This window comes from Stigmatopora argus, chromosome 15, assembly GCF_051989625.1.
Source record: "Stigmatopora argus isolate UIUO_Sarg chromosome 15, RoL_Sarg_1.0, whole genome shotgun sequence".
In the NCBI taxonomy this organism is placed as follows: domain Eukaryota; kingdom Metazoa; phylum Chordata; class Actinopteri; order Syngnathiformes; family Syngnathidae; genus Stigmatopora; species Stigmatopora argus.
The window spans coordinates 12,735,163-12,756,028 of record NC_135401.1 but is presented as its reverse complement, the minus strand read 5'-3'; the positions used below and the strand labels follow the sequence as shown (position 1 = coordinate 12,756,028).

General features: G+C 39.7%; 2 protein-coding genes across 3 annotated transcripts in view; one reads left to right on the top strand and one right to left on the bottom strand.

Annotated features, from left to right (window-relative positions):
- gphna (gephyrin a) overlaps window positions 1-14,584 on the bottom strand; it is a 28,982-nt gene extending 14,398 nt beyond the window's left edge. Inside the window, exons 1-9 of one of the 2 annotated variants that reach the window (XM_077621002.1) lie at window positions 14,490-14,583; window positions 8,530-8,608; window positions 8,408-8,465; window positions 8,153-8,245; window positions 6,225-6,319; window positions 6,056-6,122; window positions 4,226-4,513; window positions 1,789-1,890; window positions 368-505 (exon numbers count right to left, since the gene is read on the bottom strand). In XM_077621002.1, the coding sequence (XP_077477128.1) occupies window positions 368-505; window positions 1,789-1,890; window positions 4,226-4,513; window positions 6,056-6,122; window positions 6,225-6,319; window positions 8,153-8,245; window positions 8,408-8,465; window positions 8,530-8,608; window positions 14,490-14,553 (984 nt within the window). In that variant the 5' untranslated portion in view covers window positions 14,554-14,583. Of the gene's footprint in view, window positions 1-367; window positions 506-1,788; window positions 1,891-4,225; window positions 4,514-6,055; window positions 6,123-6,224; window positions 6,320-8,152; window positions 8,246-8,407; window positions 8,466-8,529; window positions 8,609-14,489 lie in introns of both variants that reach the window. The other variant, XM_077621003.1, reaches the window with a different exon arrangement.
- A 1,168-nt stretch (window positions 14,585-15,752) lies between these two features.
- On the top strand, window positions 15,753-20,240 carry dnal1 (dynein, axonemal, light chain 1). Its single transcript, XM_077621155.1, has 8 exons — window positions 15,753-16,165; window positions 16,272-16,310; window positions 16,595-16,704; window positions 16,823-16,878; window positions 16,956-17,011; window positions 17,659-17,785; window positions 17,889-18,029; window positions 20,117-20,240. The coding sequence occupies exons 1-8, from the start codon at window positions 16,160-16,162 to the stop codon at window positions 20,158-20,160; spliced, it is 579 nt and encodes a 192-aa protein (XP_077477281.1). The 5' UTR covers window positions 15,753-16,159; the 3' UTR covers window positions 20,161-20,240.
- The last annotated feature ends 626 nt before the right edge of the window (window positions 20,241-20,866 follow it).

Here is a 20,866-nt window from a genome sequence, read left to right as displayed (position 1 = left end):
AAACGTATAAATGTTCAATATCTCAACTGTTTAATTCACTGAACTAGCTTCAGCAGTTTCCTCAATATTTGCTTATATAATTATGCCTTTTTGGGGACATCTTATAGTAGCAATTAAAAAAAACGAACAAGGGATCAAATCAAATATTAAGTCATTATTTCATACATCTCAATGAATGGTTAGCTAGCTCAAACACAGGACACATTCTGCCAGTGAGATGAGTCATAAGGTTTTTGCATGTTTTTCTAGTGTACGTGTTAATTGTAAACAATTTGTCTTGACAAGACACATCTTTGAATATTCAAACTAAAAAAAATAAGGCCTAAGGTTTTCAACTATACATTGACATTCGACTTTATGCGTGTACCTTAGGTGTTGGGCATGATGCAGTGGAAAGGCGGGAGGTTGCCTGTGTTGCCCGTGGTGACTCGGAAGGGGTGGAGCTCAAAGAGGCAGAATCTCGAGGAAGCACCTGAACGCCTCGAGAAATGATCGAATCTGGAATCTACAGGTTAAGAGAGCATAGGCATTAAAACTATTCAAGTCTGTGGCCTAGCTGCATATAAACATATTTTGGGAACATTAACTAATTTACTGCCATTCACAGCAATAGACATCAAAACCATTTTAACTGAATGGTAGGACTGTCCTCGAATGATCATGTTTCAGTGCCATTTATGACAAAAGATGCCCATTCCTTTTGTTAATTTGCTGCGACTCTTAGTTGAAATGTAGTTGATATTTTCTAGTGATTAACTCATTTGAATTCAATGCAGAAAGATGATGCGAGCCACATTATTTGCCGTCTATCACTGTCAATGGCAGCCAAATACTTTAATACTGGAAATGCTCATTTTAAGACATATTTCTAAATATTAAATGAAAGCTCTGCTCTTACATCACACCTTGATTAATTTTAAAACATGGTTTCCTAAAAGGGAAAAGTTGTAAAAACTTATTTTGTTGTCAATTATCATGTAGTTTCAAAGCAAGGTGTGAAGCCCTCTCTGATTGGTAATTGTTAAATGTAAAACATGCAAAAACCAGTCTCCAAAGCAACTTAAGATGTCTTAAACAATCATAATTAAAGCAGTTTCAGGAGACTGACCAGTCACTATCAGAGTCACAAAAGAGATTATACATCTGCCCCAAACGGTTTTATTCTACTTGTGAACTGACTATGACATACAGTACAAATACTGAGGAAACATGTCTTTCTTTCAGACAAACGTTGAAAAGATAGAATAAATCCTCCTTTGTAAAGTATGTTTTCCTTGTGCGATACAGAACAAAATTCTATCAAGATATAGGCTATTTTATATCACAATAATGATGTGCCACATTATTATGTGCATATATTTGATGAAAAATGATACCAGATGCCTCACTTTATTTTTGAATGAATATTAAAAGTTAAATACATCAGTTAGTGCTGCAATCTAAAAACTATCAAATGAAAACATAAGCAGCACTGTAGCAGACAAATTGTTATATAATTATCTTATATATTTCCATTTATTTGTTTTATTTATAACTGAACTATAGCTTAGCAATTTGTTTTCAATTCCCTTTTCAATTTTGAATCTGAACAGTGTTGTATGCTTCCCGTCACTGGGTCGGTTTATGTAAAAGTGAAGACTGCTGTACTGTACATGTTGCATGGATCCAACCAACATCAACAATGTATCAAATAATTTCAAATATGAAATGACAGGTTCAAAACTCTGACAAACAGACACGATGAGCTGTTCAATGATAGGAGAGGAAGGGAGTGCGTGAGTGCCTCACCTGCTGATTATGGGTAGAGGAGCAGGTGAAATGAGTAGGAGGGGCTGGTGTGGTGCCGGGAAGATAGGAGCCCCCCTTTGCCATGACCACGGCATGGCTGGTCTGATGGACATGGAAAATGCATGCAAGGGTCACACTCAAACACGTTGTCAGAGATGAACACATGAATGACATGATATGGCAATATCACCGTATTGTGAGCATTTTACTTAAACAAAGCAGGTGTGTGAATTTTCATACATACCAATGTACTGTACATGACAATGAACACCTTGGAATCTGACTGGTTAAGAGTTCGAACAATATGGAATTTAATGAAAATGTACAAATATCCTGGCGGGGTGTGGAAAAATTAATATCAGCAATAGCTTTTGTCCTACACTATCAAATCAATCAAATCAAATCAAAAGCCTTTATTGTCATCATACACAGCTGCATATAACGAAATTGGTGGTGCTACTCCACAAAGTGTGTTTTCCCAGTAAAAAAAAACCATAAAGAAGTAATATAAAAAGTCACTACCTGGAAAGGTAAATAGTAATTAAATCCTGGCGACTGTAGAAAATGTTGGCCTCGCAGATGTTCGTAAAAAACGATAAGACTGAGAAAACAAAACACAGCAAAGAGCAGCTGCACCCGTGCACGCCGCCATCTTGGATCAACTATCATCCTTGTCTCTATCTTGTTGTTTTTGTTTTGCAATTTCCCTTGTGTTTGTGTCTTCTCGAATAACCAATCTTGAGCCATAGAAGAAAAGCGAGGCATGAGTTTTGACAGTTATAATTAAGAGATTTCATTTTATTTGTTATTAAGAATTTGAACACCCTTGTATGAACAAGACTACTCTCATCCCTCGCCACTTTGCGACTTCAGCCTATCGCGGTATTTCCCAAAATCAAAAAATGTTCATAAAAATTTCAAAATTATTTAATTAATGTAGTCTTCTTGAAAAAAAGCAGAAAAAGAACGGCCGGCTGCCCGCCAAAGAGAAGAACGGTTGGGGGACCTAGAAGAAAACCGGTAGCCAGCCGGAAAAGAAGAACTGCCAGATGAATTACTATAATTAGAAGGATGCCATTTATGATATGAAGAAAATACCATAATTTTATTTGAGGGATTTATGCCTGAGGTTCATCACTTAGCCGTCAATAAGGATGTGAAGTTGGTCCAGGCTAGGCTTCTCAGACATGACGATGGAGTTGTGCACAAGAGCCACTCAACCGCCCAAAACTGATAAGAATCTCATCGAAATGATAAAATCGGGGAGTTAGGAAGAAGAGGACAACGATGACAACACTGAGGATGAAGAATGTGGTTTTACTTTGAGAAATCAGCAAGAAATCTTCAATATGGCACATAATTTGCAACAAAACATCCCTGAGATTGATGACAACATGTTTGTAGCCATCGAATTTGGCCATTATCTTGACGGTGTCATGTCCTTGTACAAAACCATATTAGTACAACAAAAAGAAACAGCAGTCACAACTCCCAATCACCATGTTCCTGGTGCACCAAAAGGTTCCTGCAGAGGCTCCTGCTTCGCCTTGGACGCCGCTCGAATCTGACGAAGAGGCATTACTTGACTTGGAATAAAGCTCTCAATAACCATTCATTCATTCATTTTCTGAACCGCTTTATCCTCACTAAGGTCACGAGGGGTGCAGGAGCCTATCCCAGCTGACTTCGGGCACGAGGCAGGGGGACACCCTGAATCGGTGGCCAGCCGATCGCAGGGCACGAGGAGAGAGAAAACCATTCACGGTCACACTTATACCAAGGGGCAATGCATGTCTTTGGAATGTGGGAGGAAACCGGAGTACCCAGAGGAAACCCACGCAGGCCTAGGAGAACATGCAAATCCACACAGGTGACCGACCTGGATTTGAACCCAGGACCCCAGAATTGTGAGGCCGACGCACTAACCACTCATCCGCATCAACCCGTGCAGTAAATATTCATTTGAATTATATATACTTCATCTTCATCGTACTGCAAAGGTCTTTCATCTTTCTTTTGGATTCAAATTAAGGGAAGAAGAGTTTTCATTACATAAATACTTAACCTATTTACACATTTACTATATTAGATTATATTAAAATATTAATAAATTAAAGTATTTACACATGCATATAACTGCAACGTTTAATATATACCCTTGTTATCGTATAGACACGAAAACATGTAAGGCATGTAGATATAATACGGGTGATCCTCTTTAGCAGTTTTTCAATTACCGCAGCAATATCTGGTCTACATTATCCGCAAAATTGGAGGGAAAACTGCACGGACCGTAACATTACACCATAAAAGAGAAAAATAGCGTGCAGTGCACCATGTGATAGCAGCCAATACAGTTATAGTTTGGGCTCAGCTTCTAAAAGTTTTTGTGATCAATTTTGCAAATGTAGAACTGCATGAGCCGCCAGTCTGTTACCTTTGCAGCGATAGCAGCTGCGGTGATGTGGGAGGAGCCGTGCTGGTGATGGTGGTGTGCATGTCGACCTCTCCGCCGGTCTTCCTCTTCATCGTCTTCTTCTTCGCACTGTGTGCCACGCTCCATGGTATGCATGGAGTGGGCATGCGCATTGGTGTGTGCGTTGGGTAGCAGAGAAGGAGAAGGTAGTTGCTCTAGCGCGGCATGTACACATTTAACCCTGACAGTCGCGTCACGCAACAGGTCAATGGCGTGAGGCAAAGCAGGAAGGATAAATTGAAAACACTCCTGGGGAAAAAAAACAACACACAAAATTACAAAGGTGACAACTAGTCCTGCACCAATATCCTTTTTTTGCTACCAATTCCAACAACCGGCTCTGTTGTATTGGATGATGCCGTTATCCTACTGATGGCATGTTTTAAAAAAAAAAATATTATAATTTATTATCATACATATTTTTGTATTTTAATACTAAGCAGACACTGCTGAAATCATTGTCTGCCTTTGACGGCACCAGCAGTGAATGAACAAACATTAATTAGCTGCCACCCTCCTGCGTCAAATGGACGCCACACGCTTCGTGCGAAGGGGCGACGAGCGATTCTTTATTTATAGCAGTGTGGATAGGTGGCGTCTATCAGTTAGAAACTAGATATCTAAAGGTACATATTGAACACTTTCTTAGTACTCACTTATAGCGATGATATCAGTGTAGTGCGGTATTGGTTCTCGTGTATCAATACTATTAACGATATCAAACTAAAACTAATTAAATTGGCCAATTGTCACAGGAGAGACCACACAAATATGCCTGTCAGACAATCTTCCTTCATTAGTGAACTCAGAGATTCTTGAACAACTGCCACTTGAGACAGGACTAGCACTCTACCCTTTTCTGGAGGAGGACCATGGTCTCAGATTTGGAGGTGCTTATATTTATCCCAACCGTTTCACATTCGGCTGTAAACAGCTCCAGTTAAAATTGGGGGCTACAGCTTGACTAATCCAAAAGAATCCCATCTTCTACAACAGTCTTTTTGCATTGAAAAGAATCTCAATGGACGCCACCATCTGAAAATCTTTAAATTTTAAACTATGTCGCCTAGATTAGCAATAGTCATTCTCATCAAAGTTTTATCAGCAGGAATCAAATAAACGTCCAAAATCAAATTTTTCACACTGACCTAATGTCATCATACGTTGATGTCTGCAGACCCTGAACAACTTCCAGTCAAATGATGCAAAAGTATGTAATGTAATGTTTTTAATCGCATAATTTTATGACTTTTCTCCAAATATTACTTAATCTCCTAATATTACACACAAAAAAATGTTGTGATCACACAGACTTTACATCGGCAAAAGTTGATGCCCTAGAAACCAGACAAGTTCCAGTTGATGCTAGAGAAAAATAAGCAACAAAATGACTGTTTCACAATTTGAATCTTGTAATAGTATAATCTATAATTTAACGTTCATCATATTTAGATTTTAACCTTCTAATAATTCACTTTTAATGTTGTTATAGTCATATTAATTTTTATCTCTGAATATTACATTTTATGAGTTCTTGAAATTTCCCGTGGCACACCGACCATTGCTCACGGCACACCAGTGTGTCGTGGCACCGTGATTGGGAAACACTGTTCTACAAAAAGCAGAGATTCAGAGCAGAGTTTGTTGGTTTGTATTCATACCAGCCCAAAATATGTGCATGACGGACTACATAGATTTGATCCGGACCATACAGGGCAGGTGTGAATACGCCTGAAGTAAATGTACCCTTTGAGAGTCAATCTAAAGTGGCAGAAAATCTGAGTGAAGTACCTGAGAGCCCTTCTTGCTCCCTGGTAGGTTGATGATCAGAGTTTTACCACGGATACCACAGACAGGCCTGGAATTAAAATTGTTAATGAAGGCATGTGAAAAAGGTACAATAAAAGAGATTTGTGAGATAAAACAGGTAATGTGGGCTGAGAAGAATTGGGATCTTCACCTAGACAACATCCCCAGCGGTGTAACGTTCAGAGAACCCATTAGCATTGCCAGAGCCATGCCTGGAGCTTCCCTCTCAATCACTTCTCTGGTTGCCTAGTGTGAAACAAGGCCCGACAGTCAACAATTGATTAAATCACACATTATGATATTATAACATGAGGCAAAGGAAAAAGTTCATTCAAGAATAGTTGTGACAGTATATCGTTTTGGTGATATCGCAATACAGTGATACCTCTTCTTACGAATACCTCTACTTATGAATACCTCTACTTACGAATACCTCTAGGTACGAAATTTTCAGGTTACGAAAGATTTTTATATGCAAATGAGTGACTCGAGATACGAAGAAGATCCAAGTTACGAAATCCCCCCAAAATTAAATGCATTTCCTTATCCGATATTTTATTTTGAAAATATTGACGCGGATGCATTGATTCTCCCTTTAGAACCTCGCTACCCTCTACTGGGCTCTCATTCCATCGCTCTCATTCTATCTCTTATAATGACAATAAAAGCATTCAAGTCTACTCATTTGGCTGTCTCACAACAACCACTATCCAGGTTTCAAGGTTCTCTCTTATATACCTGTCCACCTCGGCTAAATGCTCACCTTATTAATGATTGCAATTCCCCTCATTAAGCGATTAAAACCGTAAAAATGCAACGCGGCAATATTAACATAATAGTTGGCTTACCCATGGTGATGATGCCTTAAGTAGATTACAGTGGTACCTCGACCTACGATCAGCTCGTGGTCCGACGAAAATTTCGATCGAATAATTCGCCCGCGATACGATCAAAATTTCGAGATGGGACCAAGCCAGGTGGCCATGACATGAGAGGCTGTTTATCATTGTAGCGCACTGTCTTTTTTGCCGCATCTCTTTCGTGTATAGCAGATATCTACGAGCACTGAACGGTTTCTTTCGCCTACACATGGACCAGGAAATGCACACCGCGCATGCGCAGGCAAAAAGAGGGCTTTCTGGGTAATGAAGTATACTCGTGCAGACAACACCTATTGCCAATGCCACCCTTTCTCAGAATAAAACTTCATTACCCACAATCAATACGTGGGTAGGAGGTTGCATTTCATGTTTCCCCCCCTTAGCATGTTAGCTCCCGTTGGCGGAGTGATCGCTAATTCAAGACTACTTCTCGTTGGCAAGTGGTCGTGTGTTATCCTATTGTGAGGCCATCTGTGTGCATCATTTTCGGAATATTTTGAAGGGAATAGTACAACAGCAAAAATCCCATCGATAGCGAACGTGAGGGTGGAGGCGTGGCAAACAACTAACCCGGCCAGAACGAAGGTAAAAAAAGATTAAAACAAAATTAGAATTCAGTTTTGTGTAAAGTTACATTAAACGTATGTTTGAGTGTGTCAGTATATATTAATCCAAGTTAATTTAAATTTGTTTGTTCCGTTTACGAGTGCGTTGTTGTTGCCGTTTTATTATTTTTTACTTTTCATAGTGTTAGGAGGGAGTTGTGTTATCTTTATTGTACAACAGAATAACAAAAATAATTTTTCAAATCATGATATTTTATGTTCTCTTCTTATAAAGTAAGGTAACAGTTACTTTCATCAATTTATTTACTTATTTACAGAAGTTTGAAGTTTCAAATTTGAAAGAAAAAAGAGGTGATAGTTATTGTGATAATTATCAATAGACTGATATTTTATTTTTTTAATCGTGATAATAATTTCATATCACCCAGGTCTACTTCCAAGCAATTATTTACATTAGACTATTACGCGTGGTAAAAATTAAATGGTGTCTTAACTTTATTAAAAAATATTCAATTTGCTGAGATGCACTGTATTAAGGGCTTATCTTGGTTAAAACCTGACTCAAAAAGACAGTGTATAGTTAAATTGAGGGGGGTTATGTAGTGGTTGTTTTAGAGATTAAATGGGAATACCTCTGGAGTAACATCTCGTGGTGCGAATCCTGTTCCTCCTGTAGTGAGAATGAGATTAAGCTCCTCGTCATCACACCATTCTAAAAGGGTTTCCTGTACAAACAAAATTGGAGAATGAAGAACTACAATCGATCTCTTAAATCAGATTGGATAATGTGTTAGGCTCTTCAAATATATAGACTTAATATTTACACATTTTTAATGTTCATCAAATTATTTTCATGTGTTCAATTTATTACAACTTATTATTTATACCTTGATTTCATCAATCTCATCTGGAACGATTTTATAGTCAGCGATGACCCCACCTAACCTGCATTTTGAGAGAAAGAATTAGAAGAACCTGTAAATGTAAAAATCTGTGTTTGCAGACTTACAATGACGGATCATGGACCAGGTCCTTCAAGTTGACCCCACTTCTGTCCTCAGCCAAGTTCTTGAAACAACTGTCACTGACTGGGGAGAAGGTCACATTTTATGACAGGCCAAAAGAACTTGTGCAGAACTACTAAAACTTCAACTGCTATTCGTATAAATCCGTAAAAATCCGTCCGCTCTTGCTCGTTTTGTGTTTTGTCTTTTTTTTATTGCATTTTGGTATTCAGTTTTTTACCTAGGTCTACAATGTCTTGTGTGTCTTGTGTCTGTCTTGCTAGTGCAACCAAGAAATTTCCCAAATACGGGATCAAATAAAGTTCGAACCTAAATCAAACCAATAGGCAAATATGTCTCTGTCTAATTTTCTTTATAAACTAATGATCGTAACTGAAAATCTTGTAATATTTGTGAAGAGAGCATTTCTTGACTTTAAGTCAAACAATGTGATTAATCATTCACTGGTTATATTACATTTGCTTTTTTTTTTTAAACTGGACTTAAAATGTACATTCACAAAACATATCTTGAGAAAAATAGGATTGGCTCGGAAGTCAAAAAGTCAGTATCAGGAAATCCCTAATTTGCGTACATATTTCGTACAAAATTTGTACTTTTATAATTTTTAAACGATATAGGGGTAGGAATAAAGTCCGTGGAACGAATTATGTTAAGTCAATGTAAAATATGCTTCTACTTACAAAAAAAAAATCCAAGTTACACAACCATTTCTGGAACGATTTAATTTCATACAGAGATGAGGTCAACAAACAGTCTCGGGTGCTCGGTGAACAGTCTCACACTGAACACCACGAAAACTAAAGAAATAATCCTGGACTTTCGCAAACAGCATAGATCTGGCCCCATTCCTCATAAATGGAGTATGTGTCGACAGGGTCCAGTCCTTTAAATTCCTGGGGGTCCACGTCACGGATAAGCTCTCCTGGTCTACAAACACCACAGCAGTAGTGAAGAAGGCTCAGAAACGACTCCATTTCCTCAGGGTACTCAGGAGGAACAACTTGGACACTAAGCTTCTGGTAACCTTCTATAGAGCAACTGTGGAGAGCATCCTGCATACTGCATTACAGTGTGGTACGCTGGAAGCACGGCAGCAGACAGAAAGGCCATGCAGAGAGTGATTAACACTGCCCAGAAGATCGTCGGCTGCTCTCTGCCCTCACTGGAAGACATTGCCAGCCCTCGTTACCTCAGCAGAGCCAGGAACATTGTCGGGGACCCATACCACCCTGGTCACAACCTGTTCCAGCTGCTGCCCTCTGGCAGACGCTACAGGTCTCACAAAGTACGGACAAATGGGCTTAAGGACAGTTTTTTTCCCCACATCAATCAGGACTCTAAACTTGCGGTAGCACGACACACAATTCCTTCTGTGTAATAACTTCGGGGTGAGGTAACATGAAAAGACGTTGGGCGGTGATCTGCCTCCTACTGGCTGACTGAAGGTAAGTGAGGAGACAGTGAGAGAGGTAAGTGATCCGCTCGGGGGATGATGCGATGTAGCCATCACGGCAGAATACCAACGAGTCTGAAATTATCACATATTTGGGCCTTTTGCCTGGAAAGCGCACCTTATGGAGAAGCACTACCAATTTCGTCATACAGTTTTTGGGTATGATGACAATTAGGCTTTTGTCGAATCAATGATGATGACAAAGCCCATGTCCGATTATTATTATTATTATTATTATTATTATTATTATTATTATTATTATTATCATAAAACAAATTAAAGATGGTGTGCCTCTTGTTACTCAAAAAATAATATCAATATCGCATGAGTAGCCAAGGAGCTACTTATGCCTCAAACAGATAAAATATAGGTTTGACTAAGTTTAAACCCCTTTAATTTCTACATGGTGTCGTCCTGTGCATGGTTAATGTCAATGCTGGAGTTCTGACTCAAATGAGTGCCTCCTTTCCAGGCTCCATATCACAATCCATTTTTATTCCAAACTCGATGCGTATTGTGATGTTTTGTATTGCGATATATATTATCTGTCATTTTTTTTCCTCAAATCTAGTGTCTATGGATTGGTCACTAAGATATATTCTTATATTTAAAGCTAAAATCTGTGCTAAGGGTAATGTATGGTTTAGTGGGACATCTGCCTGGGTTCAATATATTTTGCACTATAAGACCGTATAGCTGTTGACCTAAATGACTCAGTCATAATCCTTGTCATTTACCAAATTGGCACTCATCTTATTTAACATGTTCACAGCTAACCAGTGAACACACCAGTGGCGGGCCATCAGGGCCTTCAAGGTCTTCTCTGCTGGCCTAAGAAATATCTGTATGATATATTATATTTTGTCCATCAATACTTATTAAATAATTCCAAATTCTCTGTTAGCTTCCTTCTCATTGCTTTTCCCCCTGGTTGCACTCCAGATGTGTTTTCATATTGAAGCATTTAACCAATCACATTTCAGCCATTATTTGTTACCAGGCTCAGAAATCTACCTCAAGGCCTTCACAATCAGTTCTGCAGGCTCTGCTGCATTAAACAAGCGTGGATAAGACTGTTGCTTTAACCAATCATATTTCGAGTTGGCAACACCACAATGCCTTGTCACAGGCGTAGGGATACGTCATTGCCTTCTCTCAGGCGTAGGGATACGTCATCGTTTTCACCAACTATGATTGGCTAGTGATTAGCCAGAGCTACCAAACTGTAGCTGGAGCAAGCTGCACAAGCAAATATATTGTTGTGTCGATTTAAAGCCATTTTCAAGACGGACTATGCCAGTAATACGACAGGACAGGCTCGAATTTCAGCGTTAGCTTCGATGGCGATAGAAAAGAAAGAAGAAAGAAAGGAGGATGGTTATTGTGTACAGTTAAAAAGGATTTTTTGGTGAGTAAAATATGGCTATATTCCTAAATAATATTTCAATTGTGGGCCCGGTTCTGATATCTGAAAAACTCCAGTGTTTGTATTTAAGCTGCAGTGTTTGTATTTAATCACTAAATGCTGCTAGGAAGTGGATTTTACCCCATTTTAGTGCAATTTTTGCCGTTTCGCCATTGACGTCCATCGCTGTCTTTTCCCGGGGAAATCACCCCCCTGGCCCGGTTGTAATGTCTGAAAAGCTCCAGTATTTGTATTTAATCATTAAATGCTGCTAGGAAGTGGATTTTACCCCATTTTTGTGCATTGATTTATTGATTATTTTTATGTGTCGCAGCTGTAGCTGCAGTAGAGGTTTTATAGCCATAAAATAGTTTTTGAGGGTTGAATTGATTTGTTGAAGGCGCTACGAGAAAATGCACGGACCGCCACTGGAATGCAGTATATTTGCACCAAATTTTGCATTGGTGAAAAAATGTGAAGTGACTTCCTTCCTGCACATGTACTGTAAAAGATAGAACTCCTTAGCAGGAGACCAAAAATAACCTAGGGGTAACCAGTTAAATTTGTGTCCCTACAAAGCAGAACAAGAAGAAGAAGAAGAAGAAAACAGAGCGAGTAACTTTTTGAGCTCTCCATCCAGGCGGTTTAAAAACAGAATATGGGTTTTGGAAGACGTTTACCTTGCCTTGCATAAATGGGTTACTGCCAAAAACATGATTATGGTAGGGTTTTTGCTGGATGCAAACGTAGCTAGTGAACAAAACTGGTTATGACTAGATGTTTTGCAGGCAGTGAAACAACATGTCATTCCAACTCTTGCATCTGTCACAAGTACTCAGTATAAACCTTCTCTAATCTGTGGAAAAACGGGGCATGATGGCTAAACTGTCAACTTTGTGGTGCTGAAGTATTGAATGCCAATCATGCTAGACACTGATGGGATGTGAGCACAGGTCTCTCTCCAGGACGTTTAGCACTCAAGCTACCCTCGGGGTGTCTGGCAGGTTTGGTGCACACAAGTACATTACTTGAGCCCCCACCACCACCAGTTTTGCAATGCTCCTCCATACACATCTGAGTTGTAAATTACTTGTGCCATAAAAAAAAGGACTGCAGGTCCCACTTTACACACCCACTATCAAAATGCAACAGTTGGAAAATACAAAACTTTTTTTTACTTTTTCTTTCTGTGTCATCCTATAGGAACTTAATTTAAAACTCATAAATTACGCTGATACAGTTCTATAGACTGTGATAAATAAGTTTGTTTTGAAAGAGCCTGCAAAGGACTGATACTTGGAAAACATTCTGGAATGCTTGTTATAATATTGGAATTAATCAAAATAATAACTGATAATATTAATGAGAAAGAATCAAGTTGTCAAAATCGCCAAAACTTTTGATAAAATATTTCCTGAATATTTTTAACATTCATACCGGTCATAGAATTGTAAACTATTGTAAACTATAACCCGCTAATATTCCTTAGTCAATACTCTGTCACTTAACTATAATGAATATAAAGGGCTAATAGATTGCCTGTTTACATTAAAAGATATGTCCCAATCACCTATTTTTGCATGTGATTCCGAGCCACCTAGTTTTGAGGATCTACCGATACCTTCGAAATATATTGGGAAGGGGATAAAAGGCAAATTTAAACATCTTTTTCCCCCAATTTGAACAAGGTTCCCCAAATCATAGACATAAAAAAACATTAGTTCAGCAGTGGTTTCATTCATTTTCTGAACTGCTTATGTTCACAACGGTCTCGAGGGGTGCTGGAACCGGAATATCTCATCAGCCCTCACCAATCAAAATAAATCAAACGTCTTGAGCCGCGTCAATGGCAGCGAATGAGTTAACAAGGCCCGAAAATGCCCTAAAAGTAAGATTAAGTGACCCAAGGGAATGCTTTTCATCCAATTAAAGACAATTTTCTACTCAAATGCCAGCGTACAATTCTAAAAACACAACACTGCATGGATGGGTCATGATTTAAGATGATAGTACTCAAGTGTGTTCGATATATCAGATCTGTTAACAACAATTTGCATACAAAACACTACCATGTCAAAAACCACTACAAAATCTTTCGCAGTAAGATGCTGGATGCCTTGCATCCTCTTTGAGCATTTTGAGCACGTCCCCTCCTCCCTTGAAGAGGAGGCAGTAGGCCTACTGGTGACTGCCACACGACTCCCCGTTAGTCCCCATTCCCATCTTCTCGACTCTGAGGAAAACATCGGCGAACGAATTAATGAAGCTCCTGAACAACCTGCAGAGGAGAATTCATTTTTACCCCGGTGACGGCTTTGGCCTTCTAATTAAATTTGCAAGCATTTGATTTATGATTTACAGATTAAAATTCTTGAAATGAAAGGTTACACGTGCAGGCTGCACAGTCAAGATGTCTGTCAATGTGACAGTGCAGTCGTGAAAACGAAATACTCCCGTAAAAGCAGGCAACAAATCTGCAGAAACACATGAATAATGCAGCTCATAGGCTTGGTGGGTTGCACAGTCGTTACATTGCTAAAAAATTATACCACTTCCCAGCATCAAGGTAGCAACGAAAAAGGACCTCTACAGGAAATGTACAAATGATCTTCACAATAAAGCATACATTTAACGTTTTGGCCTTTTCCAACGCTGATTTGTGGCGAGGACAAACCCTAATTTTGAAAGTATTTTACAGACGTCCCCTGTCCTACATGCTTTGGTGCTGATTAAAATATCTCGCTATAGCAGCGTGAATCTAATCAAAAAATAGTGACCGATCACGTGGAATCAAGTGTTTTCATCCCACACGGAATTATTGCATTATAAATATCAACACAGAAAAGCTTGTCTGTGGGTTAAAACCGTATGCAACATCTGTCTGACCTGTCAAACAGCTAGATGCTAGCGTGAGACCAATGACAGTCAATGGAACCGGTTAGCATAGTGGCTAACCACGGCTAGCTCTGCAGTGAAAACAGCTCGTTTCGTGACACCGTCGAGCAGCGGCAAACGACGGGAAAGCGGCACGTAGCTTTGCAATTTCGGGCCATTTGACTACCTTACCTCCCACACGTTCTTACCAGTCAGAATTCCCACTCGGGTCTGATGGTCGTGGTTGGTCAGCACCATCCCGTCCGTCGCCATGTTTACAACCGCTGTCTGCACTATGACAGCACATATATAGAAAGGGTGCTGTGAAGCATTAGCTGCCACTGCACCTCTGGCTGCGCGTACTGGCGCTTGAGCGTGGACGTGCGTGGATGTACACTACGTTTTCCGATTGCTTCCTGAGTGTATTTTTAGGTCGCTTTGAAAAATAAGAACAGGCTTCAGGGGGGAAAGAGGTTGTGTGGGTACCTTAATAAAGGATTTTACGACAAAGTACAGGAATAGTGACATTATTTATTATTTACGGAAGCTTATGGCATTCACCTTAAAATTAAAAAATGGCCGTTTTTCAAATTAATTTATTTTTGGGGTTGTTTTTTCAATTATCTAATTTTTGAAACCTCCGTTTTTCAAGTTAATTAATTTTCTGGGGTAGTTTTTTTTCTTAATTTTTTTTCTTCATTGTTTTTCAAATTATTTTTTTCTCAGGTTGTTTTTTGAATTAATTATTCAAGCAAGGGCTTTTTTTGATTTTTACGGTGAATGCAATAAGCTTCTGTAATTATTTTTTATATATATCATGTCATTTTCTGAGTTTCAAAGTACGTACTTTACACTTTGGCACCTGCCTTATCTCATTTCCTGAACCGCTTTATCCTCATTAGGGTCGCGGGGGGTGCTGGAGCCGGGGGGACACCCTGAATCGGTGGCCAGCCGATTGCAGGGCACCAGGAGACGGACAACCATGCACACTCAGGGGAAATTTAAAGAGTCCAATCAACCTACCGTGCATGTTTTTGGAATGTGGGAGGAAACCGGAGTACCCGAAGGAAACCCACGCAGGACATGCAAACTCCACACAGGTGGACGTGACTTGGATTCGAACCTAGGACCCCAGAGCTGCGAGACCGACGCGCTAACCACTCGTTCCACCAGTCCTTTTTAGTATATGTATGTGATTATTATTATTAACTCACTGACCGCTGGGCGGCCCAGTGACGTAGCGCGTCGGCCTCACAGCTCTGCGGTCCTTGGTTCAAATCCAGGTCGGTCCACCTGTGTGGAGTTTGCATGTTCTCCCCCAGCCTGCGTGGGTTTCCTCCAGGTACTCCGGCATCCTCCCACATTCTAAAGACATGCATGGTAGGCTGGTTGGACATTCTAAATTGCCCCTAAGTATGAGCGTGAATGGTTGTCTGTCTCCTCGTGCCCTGCGATTGGCTGGCCACCAATTCAGGGTGGCCGAAGTCAGCTGGGATAGGCTCCAGCACCCCTTGCGACCATTGTGAGGATAAGCGGTTCAGAAAATGAATGAATGTAAGGGAGGACATGAGAGTGGTTGGTGTAGAGAAATGATGATACAAAGGACATGGTGAAGTCGAAAAAGGTTGATTCACTGTGATGACCCCTCATAGGACAAGCTGAAAGTGTAGTAGTAATAGATGTTGACGTATGAAAATGTGGGTATTTTCGGAATGCCTTCAAGTTTTGTGCGTCTTTAATGTGCATCTAACCATGCTATTTCAGAGATGACATAATACAGCTTTTGGGAAAAGAGTTAACCTCAGACGGATAAAGTGGGCGGTAACTGCGCCTTGCTTGTTTACTATTGTTGTCATAGCAACCGCAGTGTCCTCTTAAAATGGCGGTGAGTAATTATTTTGGTATTTCTGTCTAGCAGAAAATTAGGCCACCTCAAAATATATTATTGTAGTAGTTAGCGTAGTTATTTCCTTCTTTGGGTCGTGTTTCAGGCTAAAGGAACAACAATAAAGGATGCTCTGACCAAATGGGTGAGTGACATATGCCAAACCTGTAAAAAATACAGTGGCAATATTTTTTAACTTGACTCTTCCTTGCTAAGAAATCCATCTTATGCTGCTTTATGTATGAGCAAAACCAGTACCAAAACACAATAAAGACAGCAGGAATGTTCCTGGAATTGCTGTTTTGGTCCTTGTTTTGATGGTACAGAAATCACAATATTCCTGATTTCCTGGAAAGGTTTTAAAATGCTGTGAAATATGAACTAATAGTGATTGAAATATAAGTTCCTTGTGTGTTTCTGCATATTCAGGAGGAGAAAACTGGAGAAAAGTGCGGGGAGGCTAAAGTTATAAGGCTCTATGGTCAAATTCCCCCGATTGAAAAGTTAGATAACGCGCTTAACAAAATTCCCTGTTGCGAGTGAGTCATTTCAAAGATATTCAGCATATCTACAATAATTTTGGATGTTTATCTGCCTATTTGTCCTTTGTAATGCATATGTTCCTGTCTTTTTATTATCTTTTTACTACATTTCCAGAAAGCTGAGCTTGTCCACAAACTGCATCGACAAAATAACCAATTTAGGAGAACTCAGTAAGGATCTCATTACACATGCAGTGAATACATCAAATATTGTGACTTGTCACTGTTATTTTTCTTTGTTTTTCCAGAAAACCTGAAAATTTTGTCATTGGGTAGAAATAACATTAAGGCCTTCACTGGCTTGGTGAGTGTATCGTGTGCGGTCGATTGGTCGCCGGTCTTTTGGTCGCCGTCTTTTGGTCCTCGGTCTTTTGGTCCTCGGTCTTTTGGTCGCAGTCTTTTCGACCAAAAGACCGACGACCAAAAGACCGGCGACAAAACAAGGTAAAACACCACGGTCTACACAAATAAAAGCCAACAATGGCCATGAGCAGTTTCACTGACCCGACGTGTGAGTGTATAAGAGTTTGTATGTACATGCGTTGTACCTTTAAGAAGCTACGTCAGTCAGGGTCTTAACAAGTTATCCAACAAAAAAACAATAAAAGTCCGGGAAATTTGGAGCTTTTCATTAGCCAAATAATTACTAGGACATTAAGTATGACTAAATAGTAATTTTCAGTTTGTATTTAGGGAATTTGAGCAACGATTTAAATGGTAATTATCAATTACCTTCTGGGCGACCAAAAGACCGGCGACCAAAAGACCGGCAACCAAAAGACCGGCGACCAGTCGACCGTGTACCGAGTGTATACACATTATATTGTTGCATTTCAAGTATTTTGTACAAGTCTGTGGTTTCGCTCAGAACTTTAACATGTATTTATTTTTGTTGGTTACACAACGCAGAATAACATTTGCATTCATATTGTGTGTGAATGGATTCCACAGGATGCAGTTGGTGACACATTAGAAGAATTGTGGATTTCTTACAACCTGATTGAGAAAATGAAGGGTGTGCATCTGATGAAAAAACTAAGGGTTCTCTATATGTCCAATAACCTAGTCAAAGATTGGGGTAATATGTTCACTCAACACAACTGATGTGTGAAAAGTGACACTAAACTATGTGTTTATTATGGAAATTCCTAAAAAAACGGTTTTTTTCGTTTTTTTTGCAGGGGAATTTTCCAAGCTGGCTGATCTACCATGCCTGGTAGACCTGCTTTTTGTAGGAAATCCTCTAGAAGAAAAACACACCGCTGAAGGAACATGGATGGAGGAAGCCACGAAAAGGTTAACCAGGCTCACAAAATTGGATGGTAAGTAATACAGAACACAAGACATTATTCATAATCCTACTGCTGGTAATTATGTTCATCAAATTTACATCATTTCAATAAAAACATGGAATGTTGGCAAAAATACAATATGGTTTGTTTTTGACAGAAAACATTTATAGGGAAGTAAACAACTCCATGCAGAAAATTAAAAACAAGGAACATTTATACACTGTTTAGGAAGTAAACTTTAGTTTAGTTTTTTCCCCTCTTTAATCAATTTTCTTAAATACATATTTACATCATTTGGAATCTTAAACCTATCCCAGTTTAACTAAGACACATTTTACTAGTACTGATACGTCATTTAAATTTTACTGGGGAGTACAAAACAATAATGTCCCGATACGCTGCAATACGTATTATGTACTTTTCGACATCTAGCTGGTCACTGGATACCTTATCCAAGATGACCACCAGCTACGCATGCCACTCTAAAAAAAAACCCTGTCATTCCCACGATAGACGTGTAATTGTGTGCCTCCGATCATCTATCTGTTGCAAATTCCATTGAGTTTATTTCTAATTTCAGCCCTCCCATTTCAAATGGATTGGACGTCTAGCGCTTTCAACAGTAGCCAATGAGCTAAAAAAAAATTCTTCCCCTGGCAAAGATGCATCCTCTCACCAATTAGTTTCAAACGTCCATGCAATTTAAAGCGGGAGGGCTGCAGTGAATTAACTTTTTTTTTGCTGCTGGGCATCTCAGATTTGACCTCTAGATATCCAATGAGGTAAAAATTAAATTTGTTGATCTTCTGGCCAAGTTTAACTGCCACCATTCTGTTTATCACTAGCAGACGTTAATCTATTTATAGCGTCAAATGGATTGGACGTCTAGCAAACGAGTTAACAGCGTCTGAGCAAGCTATTATACAATTACTAACTGTGCAGTCCTGTGAGTAAGGAGTAATTTAGTATTAACAGAAAAAAGGTGTATTTACAAAAAAAACGTACTGATTCAACATTGAACAATACCACACAGCCAGTTGACAGGGTCAGGATTATAAACCCCCAAATATTATCGATGCAACACTAATTTCCATTAACTGTGTGACCTGCTGAAGTTACATCTCAGCCTTAGTTTTCTTTGCTTTTGTAAACTAAAGTTAAAAAAATGACTTGTTCAATTCATAGTCCGCAACGATTTCTTTAAATACACAATATACGCAAGCACATACTCCATTCCAGGGTACACGGTCGATTGGTCGCCGGTCTTTTGGTCGCCGATCTTTTGGTCGCCGGTCTTTTGGTCGCCCGGAAGGTAAGTGATAATTACCATTTAAATCGTTGCTCAAATTCCCTAAATACAAACTGCAAATTACTATTTAGTCATACTTAATGCCCTAGTAATTATTAGGCTAAAGAAAAGCTCAAAATTTCCCGGACTTTTATTGTTTTTTGTTGGAGAACTTGTTAAGACCCTGACTGACGTACCTTCTTAAAGGGACAACGCATGTACATACAAACTCTTATACACTCACGTCGGCTCAGTGAAACTGCTCATGGCCATTGTTGGCTTTTATTAATGCGTAGACCGTGTTGTTTTACCTTGTTTTGTCGCCGGTCTTTTGGGCGCCGGTCTTTTGGTCGCCGGTCTTTTGGTCGCCGGTCTTTTGGTCGTCAGTCTTTTAGTCGCCGGTCTTTTGTTCGCCCGTTGTCACGGTCGGGGCGACCAAAAGACCGACGACAAAAAGACCGCGACCAAAAGACCGCGACCAAAAGACCGCGACCAAAAGACCGCGACCAAAAGACCGCGACCAAAAGACCGCGACCAAAAGACCGTGACCAAAAGACCGGCAACCAAAAGACAGCGACCAAAAGACCGGCGACCAATCGACCGCACACGCATTCCAGAAGGTCTTCCTAAGATGTATTACAATGCTGCTCATCCTGTTATTTCAAGGGGACTGAAGAAAAAACCTCTTGGGGAAACCTTACCACTTTGATTCCAGTGCACAATTAAGTTCTAGTCTCACCCACAAGGGACTGAATATCATTTGATGTGCAGTATCCTTGCTTTGTGTAGTGGAATGGTAATCATTACCCCCTTTTTGTATTGTTTCCAGGTATACCAGTCATTAAACAAGATGCAGGTGCTGATGACGACTGATGTACTCTAGAACTTTCTTGCTGCAAAACTACAAAAGTTCTCTTTGGGAGTCATCTTCTTGAAATTTCTTTTTGAAAAATAGTGCATCCTGTTTAAAAATAGTTAAACTACAAAATCTTCCCTGAGAAGTATCCTTACTGTAAATGTCAATACTCACGGATAGAGTCATTTTTCCAAGTGCTTGGAGCCTCCTAAGAAATAAAACTGTAAAGAGGGTTGGTACAAAATAAAAACTCCATGTTCCTCTTCATACTCGAAGACTGCTTAACTACCATGTTGCCTTGAAATTTTGCGGAATTAATAACTAAATTTGTCTGACAATACTTTTTTAATCACAAAAGGTGACACGATGACAGAGTGGTTAGCACGTCCACCTCACAGTTCTGAGATCAAAGGTTCAATACAGTGGTCTTGCCTTCTTATGTGGAGTTTGCCTGGTTTCCCCGTGCCTGTGTGGGTTTTCTCTGAGGTCTCCGGTTTCCTCCCACATTAAAAAAAACCTTCATCGTAGGTCTAACTCTAAATTGTCTGTAGGGATGAATGTGTGTGTGAGAATGGTTGTTTGTTTCATTGTGCCCTGTGATTGGCTGCCTTCCTGCCCCCCACCTACTGCCCATGGTTAGCGGGGATAGGCTCCAGCACCCCTGTGAGAAAAAGCGACATCGAAAAGGAATGGATGAATAATTACAAATGCTATATCCTTGTT